Consider the following 22,910-nt stretch of genomic DNA (forward strand, 5'->3'; position numbering starts at 1 on the left):
TATGTGCAAACAAATTGTTTATTTCTAAGGTGTTCTTATGTGATTTGCCATAATGCATCTGATTAGATACTTTTTTTTTCCCGGTCAAATCGATACAGTAGTTTTTGACACAATACAATTACTTGATATACAAGTCAAATTTATGTAAATATTTGTTTTAAAATAAGATTTAAAATGTAAAATTTTATGAATAGAATTTTTAAATCTAATTGATTTTGTCGTAATTTAATTGACATTGTTATTATTGCAACAATTAGGAATGCATTAATTCGAGTGTGTTGGAGTATATAAAATCGGTTTGATGGTTGAATTGGTCCATTATTGTTTACCTGAATCAAATAATACTGCTTTTCCAAAATTCTTAAAAGTGTAAATTAACCATTAAATTTTTAGGCATTTTTGAAATAAAACAAAATTACATTATGGAGCGCCAGATAGTGAAAATAATATTTGCAAATTTAGATTTTCTTTCAAAGTGATAATGCATATTTTCTTTTTAATTTCTACAATTAATTTTAATATTTATACAGTTCATTATTTCATCTATTATTATTCACAATAAACTAATTTTTTTATTAGACCAATAATTTATTTTTCTAAAAGCTATTCAAGGATGGAGTTAGTCAACAAGCTCATGTAGGTCGTAGAATATTCACTTTAGGCCTACCCTACCAAAATGGGCAAATTGGGTTTCAAAAAATTTTGGGCTTCGATAAAATATCTAAGCAAAGGCTAAACTCCTTGCTCAGCTGAATTGGGCTTTGAATTATTATTTAAAATTTATTTTTAGAAAGTACAAATCTTAGTTTTTTTTAAACAAACAAAAGGATTAGAATTAACTTCTTCTTCTTCTTCTTTTTTAACAATCTCATTATAGGTTCTGATCATATTTACTATTTTTTTAACACAATGCTTTAAACTACTCATAGTTCCTCCCCAACCTATGAATATTTTCTCCTCAACCTATGAATAAGAAAATAATGTGCTTCAGTACACTCAAACCACATCCTCCTGTATTGGCAACAATGTCCATGCTAGTCGAGTTAATACTCAATTGACTTAGAACCAACTAAATTAAACAAAAGGAATCCCTCCAAACAATTGCAATCCTTCTTCCCTGTCAAACGCTATTTTGGCCATTCAGTCAACTTCTTTATTTTCTTCTCTAGGGACATGTTCTAGCATCCAATTCCTCACATTCTCCAAGAGTTGATATATTCATCTGATTAACACCAAGCTTGAAGTCTTCCAAATAGATTCTTGGATAGCCACAATAACCTCCATGTTTTTCGTCTGCACCAATACTCTATCACAATGTATGTTGTGCAACAGTTTCAAGCCATCTAAAATATCTCATAATTCAACATTGAAAATCGAACATTTTCCCAAACGTAAATTAAAACCAAGAATCCACTCTCTATGCCAATCCCTCAAAATTCTCCCTACAACAACATACCTTAAATCCACCTTAACAGCATTATCAAATCTTATTCGTATCCAACTACCTGTCCAAATGGACTCCCTCCTCACAACTTGCCTTGCAACTTGGGAATAAAAACGAATTATTTTACCCAGCTATATGAACCTTTGATAATTTATTCTACACTCCACGGTACTTTTTAAAAAATATAGGTATTTCTATTCTTCTATATACGCCATGCAACTAGATCAAAAAAAACACGATCAATTGACCCCTCTCTAAAAATTTTTTTAAACGATTCTCCACTCCCGCAAACTTCCGGAAAAGAAGCATCCATGCTCCTCAACCGGAATGATACGAGACGTAACCAAAAAAAAAAAGTAAAAGAAAGACAAACTCTTTCTTTAATAATAAATAATAAATAATAAATAATAAATAATAAATTTGTTCTTAATTAAAAAAGGACAAATTAATAAAATCGGTGATACGACATCGTTTAAAGAAACAAAAAGGCAAAAGTAGTCAACGGTAATTTCTTTAATAATAATATATTCGCTTTTCTCTTATTTCCAGGGTTAACAAATTTGGGGATTAGGGTTTTCTCTGAAATAGTCTTTTAAAAAAAATCGAAGATGATCGAGGTGGTGTTGAATGATCGGCTAGGGAAGAAAGTGCGCGTGAAGTGCAACGACGACGACACGATTGGAGACCTTAAGAAGCTGGTCGCGGCCCAAACTGGAACTCGAGCAGACAAGATCCGTATCCAGAAGTGGTACACGGTTTACAAGGATCATATTACCCTCAAAGATTACGAAATCCACGACGGTATGGGTCTCGAACTTTACTACAATTAAAAAAAATATATTTATGTAATCCGTGTGGTCTTTGCTTGAACAAGCTCTAAATTTTATATATGAATGTAATATAATCGTGGATGATGGTATTTACTTTTCTAAGGATTATCAATAGAAGAAAATAAGTTTATAGATTTGGATGATCAAAATAGTGTTAAATTCACTTATGTTGTACCTTATATTTTCACCTTTGGTTATGGATTATGGAAAGGTGAGCATAATTAGGGATTAGAGAAGAGCAAACCGTTAATTGGATCGGTTCTTTTTAACTTAATCAATTTAACCGATCATCATATGGAATAATCAAACCGGTGAACTGATTTATTTAAAATAATGAAAAATATATTCAACTGTCTTATATATTATAAAATATGAATATATTTAAAGTAATTAAAAAATATTAAATTGATGACTACTGAATTGCTGAAAGAGGATCTTAGAATATGATATTTAAAATTATAAGATTTATTTTTATGAATTATTTTTTTTTTTATTTATTTTATTTAGATTATTCTGATAAATTCATTATTGGACATGTTTGTGTTATTTTTCATGATATGTTCAAAATTATCCTAATTTAATGGACATATCAGACATTGGATTTTAAATATATTATTATTATTATTATTATTTTTTCAACCCGATACAATTTCGCGATATAAATATAATACTAAATAATTAAAATGTGATGATACAAACAATTTGTTTGTTACTAAGGTGGTATTATATGATTTTAGTATAAATTTATACACTACCATATTAAATACGTGAGAAATTTTCGAGTTAATCGAGTTCATGAGTCATATTTTATTATCTTAATTTGATTTGAAATGTCAAATTAAAATATTGTTATAGTTTCACTAATTTCGAATTAGAGCACATAAAATTGAAATTAAGATACTTTAATATGATAAACTTAAATTATTAATTAATTAATTAATTTAGGTCTTTAAAATTATTATTTTAGAAAATTTTAAAAATTTCAACTTTTTTTATATATTTTTTAGAATTTTTTAAATTTTTTAAAAATATATAAATTTTGAAATTTTTATAAGTATTTTGATTTTTTTTTTGTAATTTTTGTTGAGAGATAAATTTGTTTATTTTCAAAGTTGAAAGAGACCAAAAGAGTATTTATACTAATTTGTTAATAAATTATTCGATTTGTAAATTTCAACTCAACTTGAACTCGAATCGAATTATTCAAGTTGACTCAAATAAGTCGAATAACACGATTCGATTAACTCGAAAATGAATTTTCTTTCAATAATTGAATTGAGTTTTGCTCACGCTAATTTTAAAATTTTTCGAATTATATAATATAAAGATAGTATAAATTTACTATTATTAAACTTTCACTCTTTTTAAAAAGAAATAAGAGCATTATGGAACACCAAATAGTAAAAATAATATTTGTAAAATTTAGATATTTTTTCAAATCGTTTATTTTTTATAAGGTCGTTTGTAAATACATTGGATATGTATAGGTTGTAGTAGCTACGGAATATCCGTTAGTAAAGGCCACGGTCACTAAGTTTTGTAAGATGGCCTTCCGTGTGGTAGCCAAAAGAAATTATTGTCAATAAAAATATTTTTTTTTATTTTTAGACTCTATAAACAAAGTTAAAAATCGACGACAAGTATTTTATAAAAATATAGTAAAATGTGTCAATTTTTTAAAATTGCTTGTAGAATAAAATATACGAAATACTTGCCAATTTTCTTTACATTATAAAGGATGAGAATTGCATTGTAGCTTAATAATACATGAAACCCTACCAAACAATAAAAAAATGGACTCATTTTTAATTTCATTTTGATTGCATGGTAAGGAAAGAAAATTAACAACAAAAAGGGGACCAATACATGATTTGGTATTGGATTCAACCTCTCGATAGATCATGGTAATGATATGTGAACTTTCAATAGATCGGGATGACTAAGCCAGTGTGATTTCAGGATTTTCTGGTTTCTTTTCTTGCTCATGGCATTGCTACGTGAGCTTTCGATTGATCGAGATGATTAAGACGGCATGTTCCGAGGAGGGTTTCCGGTAACTCCTCTTGTGTATTACCCTGAAGAAGTAGTTTGGATCATAACCAAAGTCATCAAGCAAATATATTGTACTCGGACTTGAGTACAAGTGTTAGATACGAGTATGTGTTTAACTCGAGTATGTTCAACTTTTTTCTAACTTCATTAAAAATAATAACATGATGCAAGCTAATTATCTCATTTCTCTTTCGTTGCTTGCAACTCAAGGAAAGTTAACATTTTTGACACTTTAAGAGAAGTCTTACCTGTATTATAAATGCCATTTCTACGACCAAATTGTTAAGATATCCGAGGACAAGATTAGCTACACCCTGAGCCACTGTCGAAGACCCAACATCTATATCAGCCTGAAATTTAAACTCGTTTCAGTGATCAGCATATAGTAACACAATAATGAATCGAAAAATCACGAAAATGAAAATATCAGACAGTCAAAGAAGAACACAATCATCATTCGCAATTGTACTTGGTTTTGAGGATTCGAGAATCTACCTCCAAGTAATTTTTTCCACGGAAATAACGAGTATTGAGAGCTTGACCGAGTAAGCAAGCTTTCTTTCCAACACTTTGTTTGACTATCCATGATCCCTGAAGAAATACATTATTTGGTAAAACTTAGTGTAAATGAGCTTGAGCTCAACATAAAGTTTGAAAAGCGTTCTAATGCTCGAGTCAAGTAGTTCTCAAGCCTAATCAAGTTAATATTGAAAACTTTCAATTCAAGCTTCAACTTGAGAACACTTAATTGAGCTCAAAGTCAAGGATGAGAACCAAACTCATCTTTACTAAACAAATGAGCCTAATTGAGCAAGGTCAAGCAATTCGATCTGTTTCTCGCCTGAGTTGAAGTCGGGAAAGAAGCCTCGATTTTGAGTAAAGCTTGCGCTTCTTATAGTTTGATTTGGGCTCAGCTCGATTATACTTCAAAAAAGAAAAATGCCTGCTATAGCTTTGCATACCTTAGAAATGTATGGTATGAGCTTAAATCTTGAGTTTCTATAGGCATCATCTCCATTGACGAACTTGTACAGCAATGGGTGATCTTCAATGGGAGTTTTTATCATGTAGTACAGTGCTAATGTATATGTCGGTGAACCAGGAATCTGACTCATAATAATTGAGAGTATCTAATGTGATTATTGACAGAAAAAAAAAACCCATAGAAGTAATAAAAAAATGTATAAAACCTAACACACCTGCATATTGATGATGAAGAAAAATTCTGGTCCACCACGTTCAGCGTATTTCTGAATGAATGTATATCAATGAATTTTATTTTTCGATCAATGATTTGTATCTAATGCATAGTTTTTCTTTGTTTTGCATAGATGAGTAGTAACATAGATCAGATTTTATAAATCGGAACGTAAAGCACAAAATTACAGTCCAAACCTGAACGATACCACCAACTCGACTGCCTAAATCATCTTCTCGTTTGTCAGATATTAGCCAGTCTGCCCCAACCATTTGCATCGATGTTCCATTTGCTTTAATCTACCACAAAGAATACAAATTTAGAACATAGATTGAAGCTAATTTACATTTCATGGATTTGAAAAGCGAGTAACCATAACTTTCAAAGCCATTGAATGTATTATGAATAGCTTTAAATTCTAACTTTACAAGCTGAGTAATGCAGGCTGAACGGTTGAGCTATATATTCGTCCGACACAGGTATGTTGAATGTTTTCCAAGTTTTTTTTAATGCATTTGGAAACTTCAAGAAAAATGAAGAGTCGGTAACATGTATGCATATATGTATAAATGCATGCATGCATGCTGGCATATCATATGCATGTAAAAATGTATGCTGTTGAGCATGGAAATTTTAAATAACCTATATACATCTTGAAAATGAAATTGAAGTGAATGAATACCTTTCTGTTGTCTTTCAGGTAAGTTTTACTGCGTATCAAAAATGAAGAAGGGTCTCCGGCTGACCAACTGCACGGTGAAGTAAAGGTCGGGTCCTTTTGGAGAGAGGTTCCGTAGGAGAAGACTATGCTGTCTTCCCGAGCCACCTCTTGTAATTCTGTGTAACCCTTCTTTTGAGCTGCAGCATGAATAATAGATTAGAAACAGCTAAGATGCATTCGATCCATCAATTATCTCAATAACTTTGGTTAGCATAATCGAACTCACTTGCAAGACCATGCAATTTTCTCACAAGACCGGCTGCTGATGTTATTTTTGGCTGTGGTATTTTCTGCATGTTCGATTATGAGAAAACGGTAAAAACACAGTTAATAAATTGTATGAACTCAATACAAATCCAAAGATCGGAAATGTCTCTTCGATATAAAATTCCTTTGCCACATGGTTCATAACAATTACTTGAAAAACAAAGATAAATCGGGGATCAAAGTACCGGAGAACTTGATTCAGGTGACCAGTCCCTCTCCAAGCGATCATAATCCAAGAATTCATCTGCTTCAGGAACATCAAAGAACTCATCCGGTTCTTGATTCAGACGCAATAGACTTACACGCCCGGATGGTGGTTTTGCCGCCTCAACCTCCATTAGAACATCTTCCTCAATCTTTATCGTCTCTTCGGGGCTTTGAGTATCAATCTTAATATCCTCTTTTTCTAATTGAGGCAAGTGTGCATCACTCGTCCACTCCATGGACAAGCATTCAGGAGGATAATTTCCTTGTTTTGCTTTGAACAGCTCCCGTAAGGCTGCAAATCAGTAAGTTCAATAAAATATTTTACATCAGTGAAAAAGGAAACTAGCTGGAATGAAGTTGAATTATTATTAATGAGCAGAGAGGCACCTGCAACTCTCTCAAGCATATGAATCGTCAAAGATCTAGCAGCCGGAGTTCGGAGATAAAATTTCCAGAACTTCCAATCTATAGCAAGCATGTGTTTCACAAGTGACTGTTTTCCGTTGTTCACCGGAGTGATAACATATCCCCCACCTATGTATTTATAAGGAACAATTTAAAATTCGAGTAAATATGCAAACCATATAAGTAGAGTCATGTTTTGGAACAAGGAATTTAGAGAGGAATATATTGAAATCAGGGCAATGAGTGGAAAAATGCATGTGGAGGTTTATATTGTTTTACCATTCAAATGGTGATTCTGTAGGTTCGACTGGAAAACTTATTCAAATGCATTAATTAGAGGAGAATGAACTTCTAAGTTCCTAATGTAAAACATGCATTACTTTTTAGACGAGCACGGACATAGCCATTTTGAGGTGGACACTTCTTGTGAGACGCGGAGTGGTAAAGAATCACTGCAACAAAAAAAAAGATATGGGATGTTAAAGCTTGAGAATAATATTTCCAAAACTTCACGCGTTTTAGTTAGAATATAGTACCGTATGTGCCATCATCCTCTCGTCTCCAATAGCGTTGAAGTAATAAATCTCTTCGTTTCATTCCCCTGTAACAACTCTGATCAATACGAAATCTAAAATGTGAATTAGGTTCAAAGAAGGCATAGAGTCTAACCATGGTAGCCAGTCGCTATATAACTTCTTGTGAATGATATCCGTATGACCATCAACGTGCTCGACCACACTGCCATGGTAGAGGCAGAAATCCCATCTGCAAGACAATCGAATATTTAACATCTGGTTCATATATATATATATATATATATATATGAATGTATATATTCATCATGATGGAACTTGAATGGAAAGTAAATTTGCAGCAATCATACTCTGATCTTGAGGGACCAAGAGACATGACAACACGGAAAATTGCCTCTGAGGTCACATCAACCACACCGACAGCCATTATTGCTGGAATATCATTCCAATGCTGATAACAAGAAGTTTCTTCAGCCAAACAAAAAGAAAAAAAGATTGAGAATAGCATTCATGATTAATGTCCCAAGAGCAACCTACCCATCCACGAGTATTCTTGTCTTTTGATTCTTTGAAAAGCCGTAACCCTGTGTTAGAAACACAATATCAATGATGTGTCGCATTTATGAACTTGAAACATGGTTTGAACTTAATTTCGTACCGTTCTGACAACCAAATATTTTCCAAGGTGAAGGTGCAACAACATCGGATGTCATTGCCTCGGCATGAACAGATGAGTGGAATGGCCAATGGACAGAGTCCTTGCTGTGTGTTCTCTTCGAATTGGTCAATCTGTTTGTAGAGGAATACGCCATTTAAAATATATACAAACACTAACACCCAAGTCATAATATAGCTAAATAAGGCAAATACGAGGTAATTGCATACTTCATACATGTATGTGGAGGGTTATATACCCCTATCCATAGCTGAAAATGTATCTAATATGGGTACCTCAAGAAAAAGAAGAGTCGGAACAACATAGGTTACTAACGAAACAATCATTTCAGCCGTTTCTTACAACTAAACTAATAAAACAAATCGGGAGAGTATAAACTATAATTACCTCAAAGATGACCATATCTTCTTAGGAGGAGCTGAAAAATTCTTTGCAAGACATGGAGATTCCTGAAAAAGAAAATTATAAAATGTAAGGGTTCCATCGCAAGAATAACCATTAAACTCACAGATTTTTAAGTTCATAGTATTAAACCTTTAATGCTGAATCCTTCAGGCAACGAATCCACCTTGCTGCGTCCTCTGAGCTAGTCGCGCCTAACTATAATGTTTCAATATTAGAAGATTGCTTGCTAATAAGTTAGGTTACTGGGACTCAAGGATGAATGTCGGGTATAGACTCCAACATGGGTATGCTCAATCCGTTTATGTTTTACTATGTATTTGGTAGGTCCTTGGAGGGCCATATCCTCATACCCTCATCCAGATATGTTCCAGACATGGGTGTTAGTGGAGATAAAAAATGAACACAGTTCACAGTATTAGTATACACACCTTAAGCTGCTCATTATCAACTGAAGTGCTGTAAATGGTGAAAATGAAGAAGACCTGCATGAGGTGAACACTTCATAAGCATTATATATTGACATTGCAGCACCGAAAGGAAACATCCAAAGTCCCAGAAAATTAAAAAAAGGGATTTAATAATCAAACCTTCTTGTTAATGCTTGCCCTTCCATCGTCTGTGACCCGAATGCATGAATCAATTATGGCACTTCTAACAGGCTCCTGAAAAGATTATTATACTTTGATTCAACTGGTGTTACTAATTAAACGGGACTGTAACTGGTAGATTTCTTGCATTTCAATTACAGAAGACCGGTTCACCGAAAATTTTAAAACTCATAAACATAAAAGACATCACCAAGATTTTTAAAAACGAAATCGCGAATCCTACAATAACTCTTCAATTACAGAGCAGAGGATTTATTTAAAGCCTTAATCAGAGATTCAAATTAAGTTATCAAGAAACCAGCCATATGGTATAAAATCGGATTCTCTCTTCTTTTTTTTTTCTTCGACTACTAGAATGGAAATTTGATAATAGGCAGAAACATTAATGAAACTTTTGGCTATCAATGTAAAAAACCTACCGCTTAAACAAGAATGAAATCCAGAAAACTATATATGCAAACATCCACACACGTATATATAAACATGATCAAATGAACATAGGGTTTAAAGTATCACTTGAAGTTGAAATCCAGAAAGTTATTTATGCATAAATACAAACATGCATATATAAACATGATCAAATGAACATGGGGCTTAACTTAGTTGGTTTATGCAGTCTCAAAGGTGAATTTTGAATCTCAGACATCCCTAACTCATTGCATATTTCTAGGTAAAAAATTAAAAAATAAAATAAAACAAACATGCATTTGCCTCATTAAATAAAATGCTTGTCATCAAAACAAGAACATATCATAATACCAGCAAGAAAAGAACATATCATTCTCTTTTCCATTTTCCAATATGGGGTTCTTTCTTTCCAAAAACATATAAAAGATCCATAGTTCAAGTTCAAAAAAAATCAAATTAAAAAAAAAAGGAATTAAAAGAAACAAAGGGTTTACCTCTTCTTCAGAAATGGGGGTGGCTTTATAGCTTTTGAGAACATTGTTATGAAGAATGAAGTAACATTTGCGAGAGAACTGTGAGCCAATACGATTAGAACGTATTGTATATAGCCAACCTTCCATTTTAGCGTCATTTTGAGAAACACCCATTGCTTTAAAATCACTCAGAAACCAAAGCTTTATTTCTTCAACTTCAATGAAGAACGTTTATTGCATGGCACTGGATTTCATTTATTTATTAATTTGCTTTGGGTTTTGAATGAAGATTTTGAGGGGTTGATCCTCTGATCCCAGCTAATGGAATCAGAGAATCAAATTAGGGAAAACCAGTGAGGCTTTTGAAATTTGCAGAGCAATTTATCCTTCCCTCCTCCTCTTTATTTTTAAAATTTTTGTTTCTGTTTTGTTTGTTTTATTTTGAGTTTTTGCCTTCAACGTTGAAACTCTGTTTTTAGAATATTAACAGAAGATGACGGCTTTTATCCCACTCATTTTCCTGTATTTTATTTCCTCATAATCATTGGATTTTGACATATTAACACTAATTATAACTAATTAAATATTTTTTTTTATAAAAAAAACTAATTAAAAATATTTGAAAATTAATAGAAAATCGGTTTAAACTTTTAAATAGCATACCTGATCATTTTTAATAGTTAATTTTTTACATTCATATAAATTTAATTATTTTTACTTTTAATAAAATATATAATTAATGGAAAATATATAAATATTTAAAAATTGTATTTGTATAATATTTAAAATATAAACATGTTCTACCGACAAGTCGTTGGGTTATACTTTTAAGGAGATGATAGAGCTTTGAATTTTAAAGATGACATTGTTGAAACAGACAATCATGAACTTTGAATATAGATCGTAAAATAGACTGAAGCATATCAATATATATTTTATTATTCAACCTTTATTGTTTTAATCTCTAAAAAGTCATTGTAAATACATTAATTATATTATAAATGCATTAAATAATATTATTGTTTTGAGTTAAAAAATAAATAATATGTATATTTAAGTGTTAAGTAATATTTTTACTTTGATAAAAGCATATCTAAAGTAATTTTTGATATATTGTTTTAATTAATATTATTCATAAAATAATTACAATTATTTTTTAATTTAAATATTGTATTAATAATATTTTATTATATTTACAGAATGAAAAATATGAAAGTAATTTTTTTTGAACAATTTCGTTATAGGTTCTGATCACATTTACTCTTTGTGACACAATGCTTAGAATTACCTATAGCTCCTTTCGAACCCATAAATAGGAGAATAATGCGTTTCAGCGCACTCGAATCCACGTCCTCTTGCATTGGCAACAAATTTCATACCAATCGAACTAAGACTCAATCGAAATCAAAGTAGAAAATTAGATTATATGCAAAATATTAATAATGCTTCATAAAAAAATATTTATTGTGTAAACACGTTCAATTATCTATTTAGGGATAAATCTCAAAATTATACATGAACTTTTATTTGATGTGTAATTCGATATATGAACTTTGATTTGATGCAATTATACACATGAAACTACAATTATTGTTCAAATGTATACATGAAACTTTAATTTAAAGTCAATTATACATATTTAAAGGAATAAATACATTTTTTATTTTAAATTAGATATATATAATTATTTTGTATTACAAATATGTATACTGAAAATGGTGTTATCGATAATTGTATTAGTAATTTGTGAAATTGAATTAAATTAATATTTCATGTATAAAATTATACAAAACTAAAGTTTATGTATAGGATTGTGTCACAGGCGACAGATTTCTAACCCCGTGACAATCGCGAGTTCAATCAAAGTTCATGTATAGCATCGTGTCATGAGCCACAGATTTCTAACCCTGTGACAATTGCACGTTCAATCAAAGTTTATGTGCAGTTTTGAGATTTATCCTATATATTCAAGATAATTTTTTTATTCAATGAGAAAATTGTTTATTTATTAATAATATTTTTGTTTCGGTACAATTATATCTAAAATAAATTATTATCTCGTCTCAATTAAGATTATTAATAAATAAATATAATTATGATTTTTAGTTTAAACATTATATTAATAATATTTTATCATAATTTTTGAAAAAAATTGTGGAAAAAAGTACAATTAGATTATAGGTATTAAAATCCATAATAATAATATTGATAATTATTATGTAAACATGTTGAGTTATATAACTTTTTTGTTCAATATTCGATAAAAGAATTTTTATTTTTTTTAATGTTGTAGAATTATATATAAAGTAAATTTTCATATATTATTCTTATTAATATTATTAATAAAATAATTATAATTATTCTGTACCTTTTAGGTTAAACATTATATTAATAATTTTTATCATATTTATTGAAAATGAAATGTGAAAGTAGAAAAAGATCAATTGAAATCAAATTAATGGTTGAAAGAATATGTTGATGTCATTTTTTGGAGATAAAAAGTTGAAGTTTACTTTTTTATTATTTTAAATTTTTACTAATTAGTAACATAATAATATAATATTTTAAATAAATGTAAAATTTATATGGTAAGAAGTTTAAATTTATATGATAACAAAACATGATAAATAGTAACATGCATATGTTAAATTTATATAAGTTCCTAATGAGTCTAGGATGTAGGTTCACAAAGCGAGAGCATCTTGCCGAGAAAAATCGTGCGTGGCACATGATCACCTATCAAAGGAAATGGTGACCATTTGCCTATGGTAGAGTTTGAACTAATAAACCCTTCAATAAGTTGGTATTGTCCCCAGGTTATGTTGGAGTTTGTCTCTCAACTCTGTAAAGAGCCAAAGTGTTTAAAAAGGCTGCTTGAGATGCAGGTTCATAAAGTTAGAGTGTCTTGCCAAGTTGGATTGTGCGGAGCTCACAAACATCTACCAAAGGAAATTGCAGTCATTTGCAAGTTTGAAGTTGAGCCCCAACCTATAAGATATAAGCCACTATGGTTTGGGTTCAAACCCTACTTCCATAAACTCTAAATAGATAACACTTCAAATACTTTTTTTTTTAGGAAGAGTCTGTCCCTCCCTAACAATTTAAGTATTATATTCTATTATATTACAGTGAAATAAATTAAATTTAATTACTATATTTTTAAACAACTATAGATAGTTGGTTGCTAACTCCATTTCTTTTGTTGTCTCAGAAGTAGTTAAATATTCGGCCTCTGTAGTGGAGTTAGCAATACAACTCTACTTAACATTTCTCCACATTATGGATCCTCCACCTAGGACAAAAACACAATCCGATGTTGATTTCCTTAAATCCATCATGTTTGGAAGTCAAAATCAGTATATCTAATGAAAGTTAAATCCCCTCGGGAGTATATTAGTATATAATCTTTCATTCTTTGTAAATATTTGAGTATATGCATAACTATTTGCCAGTATCTATGATCAAGACTCGCTGATATTGACTCACAAATCCTACTGGAAAACAAATATTTGGACATGTGCATAACATTACATACATGAGACTTCCAACTATCGAAGCATAATGAAGTTTTTTCACATGTTCTTTTTCTTCCACTGTTTTAAGATAGTCATCTAAAGAAGAATTAAATCCCTATACAAAAGGTTGTATACCCTTCTTCGAATTGGCCATAGCAAAACGTTCCAGTATATTATCTATTTATGAAGCTTGTATTAAAGTTATCACTTCATTTTGTTATCCCTAAATATTTAAATTCCCAGAACATTGTTAACTTCACCCAAATCCTTCATGATAAACTATTGAATTAGTCACGATTTAACCAATGATAACGTCTCTACATCATTCCCAACAAGTAGTATGTCATCAACATAAAAAAAAAACTAGAAAGACCACCATTCCCATGTCCCCATTCCTATGTCTGAATAGATAGTAGTGCAAGTGTCAGACAAAGATACTATAGGAAAATGAAGAATTTGGTAACATAGGATATATAAGCGTGTGTGTTAAAGGGTTCTATCTTTTACTTGAATAATCACTCATTTTTACAAAATTGCAACAAGGAAAAAGGTTTTAGCTTGCCTATGTTATTTCAACTCTTTATTTTTCTCAAGTATTAGTGTCTAACACATGTATATGGGATATGAACTTCAATCTTATCCGTGTCAAGCACATACATGTATTTAACTTTACAATGAATGTTGCATCATCAATAAAGAGTGATAACAAGGTTGCAAAAGGGTGTTTGAAATGCTTGCATGTAAGCAAGGAAAGAGTATTAACAATGTAACACCCTTATACCCAGTTCAACCCAAGGAACCTGATATAGGAATATTACATTTGGTGCTAAAGTGATTTTGGCAAATCATTAATATATTTGAACATTAAAAAAAAGTTTTCATAACTTATATTTTAGTCCCTACTACTTGTAACACACTTGATCTTCCCAGGTACATGTCATTCTATTCAAAATTTTGAAACATACCCTCTTGGCACTTGGAGATGTGATGAGATGGATGCTCACAACCTCAATTACAACTCTTGAAAATCACTATACCTACGCGTTAAAAATAAACGCGTTAAGTCGGTGAAGACTTAGTAAGTACCTATGATATTTAAATTCTATTAAATTTCTTAATTTTTAATATCTCGTTTCTTTGTTTATTTATCATATTCATTTGTAACTTTTTACTTATTTCACAATTTAGTCCTTAAGTCCTCAAATCAACTTATAAAAATTACTACTCTTTTTATACATGTATCATATTTCACCATTTAGTGTAAATTTTCATGATTTTCTCACTATTTCTTTCACAACTTATTTTTAATTCAATATTTCAAACATGAATCAAAGATAAACCTTTACCTTGTAACGAAAATTGTTTACCTTTTTAGTAGAGGCCTAGTAGACTAAATAGAACACTTAGGATATACAGAACTGATACAGAGGTGCATTATTATGCACTATTAAATAGAGAGAACTAAAGTGCTATACAGAGAACACTAATGTGCTAATAATCAAAGAGCACTAACGTGCTAATAATCAGAGAGTGCGCTAAGGTTCCTTAATGGCATGCCACTAATATCCCAATAGTACTTATCTTGTCTACTTGGGCAAGTCATAATATACACATGTCACTTTTACACTTTTCGCATAATGCTTTTACATACTTTACAATTTAATCCTTGTACCAATAATCCGTATACTTATATCTTCACTATCTTTAATACATGTAATATATTTCTAAGTTCATTATTCATCCATAATTCACTAATAATCCTTATCATGTATTTCACATATCACTTCTATATATTTTGTAATTTAGTCCTTAGCACAAAATTTCATGCAGCAATATATTTTACTTTTAATAACACATATAACATAATTCAATACTTATTAATATTCCAAAATTCACTACAACATCAATGTTTCTCATTCTAAGTGTTATAAACTTCACTTTTCTATTTCTATTATAAAATTTTCCAAATTTACGATTTAACCTTTAATTTTCCACAACTTAGGAAATAATTGTAGTTTGGATTACAAAATTCATATATATATTTTTATTTTCCACCATATGCTTTATTATCAATATTTCCTTGTAAACTTTTATAACTTACCTATTTAATCACTTTTTTTTCCATTAAAGTTTTTTATTCATTATTACACAAATTTTTTTTCACATCTCACTTAATTCACATAATTAATTCCACTATCTCATTTTCCACATCAAATTTCTATGTATTTCACTTGTATTATTTCCACCACATATATTTCTCAAGTCTTTCAATTTAGTCCTTGTTTCCATAAAATTTCACATTTTCCCATAATTTCACTTATCTAATACTTTGTATATTTTTACTAACACATAACCCAACTATTATACTTTTATTATAATTTCCTCCTTCACTTAAGAAATCATTTCACACTATATATATATTACTTAATTACCACTTACTTTACAAAAATTACATTTTAATCCTCAAATAACAAGAAAGTTTATGGGTATTTACCTCTTTTCTATCAAAATCTCTTAGTTTTTCTCTTCTCCTACCATTTGATTCATGTAACACCCCTAACCCATATCCGTCGTCGAAACAGGGTTACGGAGTATTACCGAAGTTTACAGATCAAGTACAAACATTTCATATTATTTCTCATTCATTTCAGAAATAAATCATAATCAATCATATTTTCCCTTATAAGAGCCCTCAAAACCCAAAATATGCATTGGAAATAAGTCGGGACTAAACCGGGTACTTTAAGAATTTTTTGTAAAATGTAAAAAAATTTCCTAAGTGTAGAGGACACACGTTCGTGTCTCAGGCTGTGTGGATATTCGAAATAGGGACACACAGCTGTGTCCCAGCTCGTGTCCATACCTGTGTAACTCTCTGACTTGGGTCACACGGCCAAGCCACACGCCCACGTGTGAGTAATTTGACTTGCATTAATTAGGTACAAGGGTCACACGGCCAAGTCACACGCCCGTGTACTAGGCTGTGTGAAAATTTCTGAGCATTCTGTTTTGAAATTTTAATGATGTAGGGGACACACGACCAAACCACGCGCCCATATGCTAGGCCATGTGTCACATATGGCTGAGACACACGCCGTGTCTCTACTTGTGCAGACGAAATAAGGTCATTTCCAAGCCATATTTCTCACCCAAATTTGCCTTCCACCTACATTAACACTTTAACACATTCATAAATCAATACAAAACAATTAATTCAAACAAAAACTAAGTTTTATGCATATATAATATCTCAAATCAATTATCAATATACCTATATGTTTTTCATCTATCAACCATACCAAACACTCACATTGAACATGAGATTGCCTCTTATATATACATCAAAATATGTTCATCACAAGCCATACCAATGACTAGTTACAACCACAACATTTACATGCCAACATTGGCTATTTAACCTATACATGCTATTATAACTAAAATTAGTTTGTTATTTTTATCGAGATGAACCAGTGGATAGTGTGAATGATCTCCGCCAAGCTTCTAACCCAACAAGCTTTCAATTACTATAAAACAGGGTAAAAATAAAATAGGGTAAGCTTTAAAGCTTAGTAAGTTCGTATAACAGAAATTAACTTACCATTCATTTTCATTAAAATAAATATACAAAATGCATCCAAGAAATTTGGCTAATAGCCTAAACACACAACTTCATTAAATATGTTAGTCATTTATATTACATGAATATCAAGAATCAGGTATGAGCTCATCTATATCAAATTTTCATGTATTTCGTGTATAAATGTAATACCCTGAAAATTACTACAGTAAGAAAGTAAGATAATATCCTTGATATAGTAAAATAAGGAAATAAAATGATAAAAAGGGTAATATTGAGTTATGTCAACATTAGGAAGTTTATTATGACATATTAATTCAAGAAAGGATTAAATTGCAAAAGTGAGAAAAGTTTTGTTGCCCAAGAGTAAATACTCAAAATTTGGGGGGTTAAAGTGTAAATACAAAAAATTTGAAGGACCAATAGTGTAAATATTTTAAGGGTGGAATAATCTAGAAACTAAGGAAAAGGGATGAATTATGACCAAATTGAAAAGGTGAAGAATTTTGAGGGACTAAATTGTAATTTTACCAAATTAAGTGATAACTCAAGGATGGAATTTCAAAAGATTATAAATGGCAAAATGGTCAAATAGAGAGAGAATTCTAGAAGGTAATGATGATGTTTGTGATATTTTTAATTAATTATTAGATAAATATTATTTAATTAATATTTTATTAAGATTTTTATTATTATTTTATTATTAAATGATTAATATAAAAGGGAGGAAAGATGATGAAAAAAATCATCATCTTTCCATGCAACCAACGTTAGAAGAGAAGAGAAGAAAGAAAATTTTACTTTCTTTACAATTTGGTCCTTTCACCAAAAATTCACTATTTTCACCTAGAAATCAAAAGAATTTCCATAGCTTCCAATAGAGAAAAATAATAAGGAGGCAATGGGGAGCTAGAATGTCAAGTTAGATTCAAGAAATAGAAGCTGGAGGAGAGAGAAAATCAAGTTAAAGATTGAAATCAATAGCACAAGGTAAGAACATCAAGATTTCAATATATTTTTAAGTTTGTTATTGTTGAAAAAGCATGGAAATGATGTTATAGTAGAGTTTTCTTAAATAAAGTCTTATGTTCTTAATATATTAGTGAAGGGAAATAAGTGAAAATGATGGGAAATATTATAGAGAAAGGGAATTAGGGAGTTATGAACTTAGTAATCAACATCTTGCACTAAAACAGTTTGGACAGTAGCAATAGGTTAACTTTGAAAAATCACCATAAATTTTGGAAATCAAATTAGAGGATGAAAAAAATATGGAATTAAATCTTATTAAGTCTAGTTTCTCATATAAGAAACGATTAAGTAATGGAATTTTAAATCATGAGATATAATAAATTTTGTGAGACAAGGTCAGAATGAATTCGGGTTCCCCTATTCTGACTTTGAAAAATCATAAAAAATTGAATAAAAATAATTAGAGGCTTAAATTTATATGTTTAAAATCCTGAATTAGTATATTTTCAATAGAAATAAGTAGAAACATCATCCAAATTCTTTACAAAGAGATAATTAATTTTTAGTGAAGAGGGGTCGGAACTATTAAATAGTGAAATAGGGGAAATTTGAAGAATAAATTGTACTTATTGGCTAAACCAAAAATTCTGAAAATCTTATGGTAAGAAGGTATATGAGTCTAGTTTCATATGAATTTATCAGATCTTAATTTGGAGTTTTGTAGCTCAAGATATAAATAATTTAGTGACTATGATTCAAGTGGACAACTTTGAATTAATATATAAATAAATGGTGGAATTATAGATAATGTTACATATAAGCATATTATACATTAAGGATGTGGAATAGAGAGGAGGAGGAGGAAAATAAATGATTATTCAACTGGCATGAGTTCTCATTAAAAATGGCCAATTTGCATGTTTTAAGTTCAAGGACTAAATTGAATAAAAGCAATATTTTAAGGGTAAATTGGTAAAAATGTCAAAAAGTGACCAAATTGCATGAAATGAATTTTTATTATTATTTAAATTAATAAATTGAATGAAATATTAATTTATATCAAGATTGGGTGGAAATTCGATGAAAATAGAAAATTACCAAAATATCCCTGAATTTTAGTATTTCTTCAATTTAGCCAGGTAAGTTCGTGTAACTTGAATTATATTCTTAGATGATTGAAATATATATATTGTATTGAGAAATTAATTTGAATTGTGAACATGAGAATTTGTGAATTGAATGAAATGGAAATGAAGCTTTGTATTACATGAGTAAATATCGGGTCTCGTAGGCCCTATTTGTTATGAATATAATATTTCTATGATATGTTGTAAAGAATTTTAAAAGCACATTAATAATTTAAAATTTTTAATTCGGATGAAATTTTGTAACTCAGTTTAATACGTATGCAAATGTATGTCTTCTAGTAATGCCTCGTACCCTATTACGGCGTCGAATACGGGTAAGGGGTGTTACAATGTGACATCGCCAGATTCGGTCATAAAATTTAGACCAGGTTTGGGGTGTTACAATACAGGTAATGATTCACTTTGAATTCATTTATTTTCTCATATCAAGATTTTGCCCATTGAGTCATTTAGAATATCGATGGATACACGGGTAGTAAACACAAAGTGTACAAATCTAAAATCTGTCAATTCATATCCGAGAATACTCATACGATCACATAAACGAGAAACTCTCTCTCGAGCTATATAACAGGAAGCTCATGTGAGCCATGTAACGGGAAGCTTATCTGGGCTGTATAATGGGAAGCTCATAAGAGCCATAATCAAGAAGCTCATATGAGCCAATAATGGGTAGCTCCGAAGAGCCATTAATCAGGAAGCTCCGAATAGTCATATATCGGGAAGTTTAAGTGAGCCAATATCGGGAAGCTCCGGAGAGCCATTAATTAGGAAGCTTACAAAGAGCCTTTAATCGGGAAGCTCACGAAGAGCCATATATCGGGACGCTCATAAAAGTTGTGGTGTGTTTACAACACATGCAGAATCACAACCAATCGGGATGCTCCAAAGAGCTATTAACGAAAGCTCGCAAGAACCATATAATGGAAAGCTCGATAGGGCTAATAACGGGATGCTCTTTCGAGCTGTGGTGTGTCCGCAACATATGCAGGACCACAACCAATTCGGGAACCCTATATCCATCGAAATTTCATCTATTCAAACGGAACTTAACATTTATCAGGATTTGTCAGATATGTAATTAATTTCATATAAATAGCAATTACACAATTCAAATATAGAACATTTAATTCAAACATATAAATATACACAATTTAGTTACATGAACTTACCTCAACAATGTTCGTGAACTTGTAAGCTACTAATCCGTTACTTTTTTTACCTCGATCTAGCTCCGTATTTGGTCTATCCGGATCTAATTGAACCAAATAAGTTTGCTTAAAACCTAATTTCCATGGCTAGGGTTTCCATGTTTTAATTTTGGGAAAGATGATGAAATAAGATGATATTAGATTTTTATCATCTTTAATTATTTCTATTTCCAATTTAGTCTTTTTCTTTATTTAATTTTCCATGGATGACTAAGCATACTTAACTACTAACTCCTCTAAATGGTCTATTTTCCATATAAGGATCTCCAATTTTGAATTCCATAGCTATTTGATCTCTTTAGCTATTAGATTCCAACTTTTGCACTTTATGCAATTTGGTCATTTTCATCAAATTTTTCATCAAATTAGACATGTAACTGGTAAAATTTTCTTAATGAATTTTTTATACGACATTCCTATCATTATGCAGACCATGCAATAATATTAAAATAATTTTCCTTCCAAACTTGTATTTGTGGTCCCGAAACCACTGTTCCGATTTCACTGAAAATGGGCTGTTACAATTCACTTACGTAACTTCTCTCTTCATCAACATGTCAAAAACAAAATATTTCCTCATGAGAAATCTTTACTTTAACACCATTTTTATGCTTTTCTATCACAACTAAACTTAAAAATAACATAAAACCTTAACATCCATACATTATTCTCGTGAAACCAAACTTTAACTTGACTTTCTCTCTCCTCCAACTTTTATTTTCTTGAATCTAACTTGATATTCTAGCTCCCCATAGTCTTCTTATTATTTTTCTCTCTTGGTAGCTATAGAAATTCTTTTGATTTCTAAGCAAAAATGGTGGATTTTTTTTTGTAAAAGAACCAAATTGTAAAAAAAAGAAAATTTTCTTTCTTTCTTCTTCTTCTCACGTTGAGAACATGGAAAGATGAAGAGAATTCTTCATCTTTCTTTCCTTATATACTAAATAAAATAATAATTAAATATAATTAAATGTCAAATCAAAATATTAATAAACTAATATTTATTTATTTAATTAATCTAAAATATCACCAACATCATCATTACTCTTCAAAATTATCTTCCTTGCTAAATGACCATTTTGACCCCTTCAAAATTCGTCCATTGAATCATCACTTATTTTAGTAAAATTATGATTTAACCCCTCATACTTTTTCCACTTATTCAATTTGGTCTTAATTCATCCATTGTCCTTAGTTTCTAGATCCTTCCACCCTTAAAATATTTGCACTATTGGTCCTTCAACTTTTTCATGTTTACACTTTAACCCCTCAAATTTTGAGTATTTAATCTTGGGTCACAAAAATTTTCTCACTTTTGCGGTTTAGTCTTTTCTTGAATTAATACATCATAATATACTTCCTAAACAGATTTTGTTGACATAACTCAAACTTTCCCCCCTTTTTTTTTCCACTTTATTTCCTTATTTTACTATATCAAAGATAATATCTCACTTTCTTACTGTAGCAACTTTCGGGGTGTTACAAACAAGGTTGTAAAATAGTGTTTAGAATGCTCGTATGCTTTATTACAAGGTTTATGCTATGTACAAGAGTAGGGTGGATTGACCCCTATTTATAGTGTTAAAATAGATGCCGATAATGGCAATATAAAATGATCGTAAAACAATAAGAAAAGAAAAATAAAACACATAGATTTTACGTGGAAACCCTTTTGGGAAAAAAACCATGGGCTGAGTAGAAGAAATTCACTAATGTTGAAAACTGAATGATAAACAATAAGAAAAGAAAAATAAAACATATAGATTTTACGTGGAAACCCTTTTGGGAAAAACCATAGGCAATGGAGAAGAAATTCACTAATGTTGAAATCTGAATGATATAATATGAGTTTTGACTACATCTATTTAAAGGTTGAAAAGCCTTACATAGATCCCCTTATTTTACCATTGTATTTTCTTTAACAAGGGTTCGGGTCACACAACTTTAACAATCTCCACCTTGACACGAATTCTCAAATTTGAACTGTTACGAGCTTAGATTAACATGGACTGGCTTTTAGACTTGGACCTATTTTGCTAGCTTTAGGTGCATATGAGCTTGGAATGCAACATTGAGAATTATTCGGAGTGAAATTGAATGATTACAAGAAGGCCCGAAGGAGGACAAGTGGGCCGTGGCCCAAAACACCCTCACCTTAGCCTAGATTCGGCGCCTCAACCTCAACTACTGTACACTTTGACGCCTTAGACCATGCCTCAGCATGACGACCCTGCGAGCCCTAGCATTATGCTACTGA

The 22,910-nt window shown here is 30.6% G+C and overlaps 2 protein-coding genes across 2 annotated transcripts; one reads left to right on the plus strand and one right to left on the minus strand.

The window, feature by feature from the left end:
- The first annotated feature begins 1,977 nt into the window (after positions 1 to 1,977).
- LOC107942500 (ubiquitin-like protein 5) lies at positions 1,978 to 2,408 on the plus strand. The gene has a single exon (XM_016876174.2). It carries the CDS (start codon positions 2,053 to 2,055, stop codon positions 2,272 to 2,274), a length of 222 nt encoding a protein of 73 aa, XP_016731663.1. The 5' UTR covers positions 1,978 to 2,052; the 3' UTR covers positions 2,275 to 2,408.
- Positions 2,409 to 3,982: 1,574 nt separating this feature from the next.
- LOC107942504 (protein ENHANCED DISEASE RESISTANCE 2-like) lies at positions 3,983 to 10,694 on the minus strand. The gene is made up of 21 exons (XM_041096043.1): positions 10,249 to 10,694; positions 9,326 to 9,400; positions 9,167 to 9,220; positions 8,868 to 8,933; positions 8,721 to 8,782; positions 8,316 to 8,446; positions 8,195 to 8,241; positions 8,008 to 8,108; positions 7,794 to 7,889; positions 7,661 to 7,725; positions 7,505 to 7,576; positions 7,107 to 7,253; positions 6,698 to 7,011; positions 6,472 to 6,535; positions 6,207 to 6,382; positions 5,722 to 5,823; positions 5,526 to 5,576; positions 5,289 to 5,432; positions 4,822 to 4,917; positions 4,575 to 4,676; positions 3,983 to 4,349 (listed from the first exon to the last, which is right to left on the minus strand). The coding sequence occupies exons 1-21, from the start codon at positions 10,399 to 10,401 to the stop codon at positions 4,257 to 4,259; spliced, it is 2,211 nt and encodes a 736-aa protein (XP_040951977.1). The 5' UTR covers positions 10,402 to 10,694; the 3' UTR covers positions 3,983 to 4,256.
- Positions 10,695 to 22,910: the final 12,216 nt, after the last annotated feature.

Source organism: Gossypium hirsutum, chromosome D06 (assembly GCF_007990345.1).
Source record: "Gossypium hirsutum isolate 1008001.06 chromosome D06, Gossypium_hirsutum_v2.1, whole genome shotgun sequence".
NCBI lineage: Eukaryota > Viridiplantae > Streptophyta > Magnoliopsida > Malvales > Malvaceae > Gossypium > Gossypium hirsutum.

Excerpts from the sequence above, each read along its gene's own strand:
- LOC107942504 (XM_041096043.1), bottom strand. The coding sequence starts at position 10,401 with ATGGGTGTTTCTCAAAATGACGCTAAAATGGAAGGTTGGCTATATACA. Across the intron at positions 6,536-6,697 it reads CACCTGAATCAAGTTCTCCG|AAAATACCACAGCCAAAAAT; the intron begins GTACTTTGATCC and ends TCGAACATGCAG. Across the intron at positions 6,383-6,471 it reads AAAATTGCATGGTCTTGCAA|CTCAAAAGAAGGGTTACACA; the intron begins GTGAGTTCGATT and ends TTCATGCTGCAG.
- LOC107942500 (XM_016876174.2), top strand. The coding sequence starts at position 2,053 with ATGATCGAGGTGGTGTTGAATGATCGGCTAGGGAAGAAAGTGCGCGTG.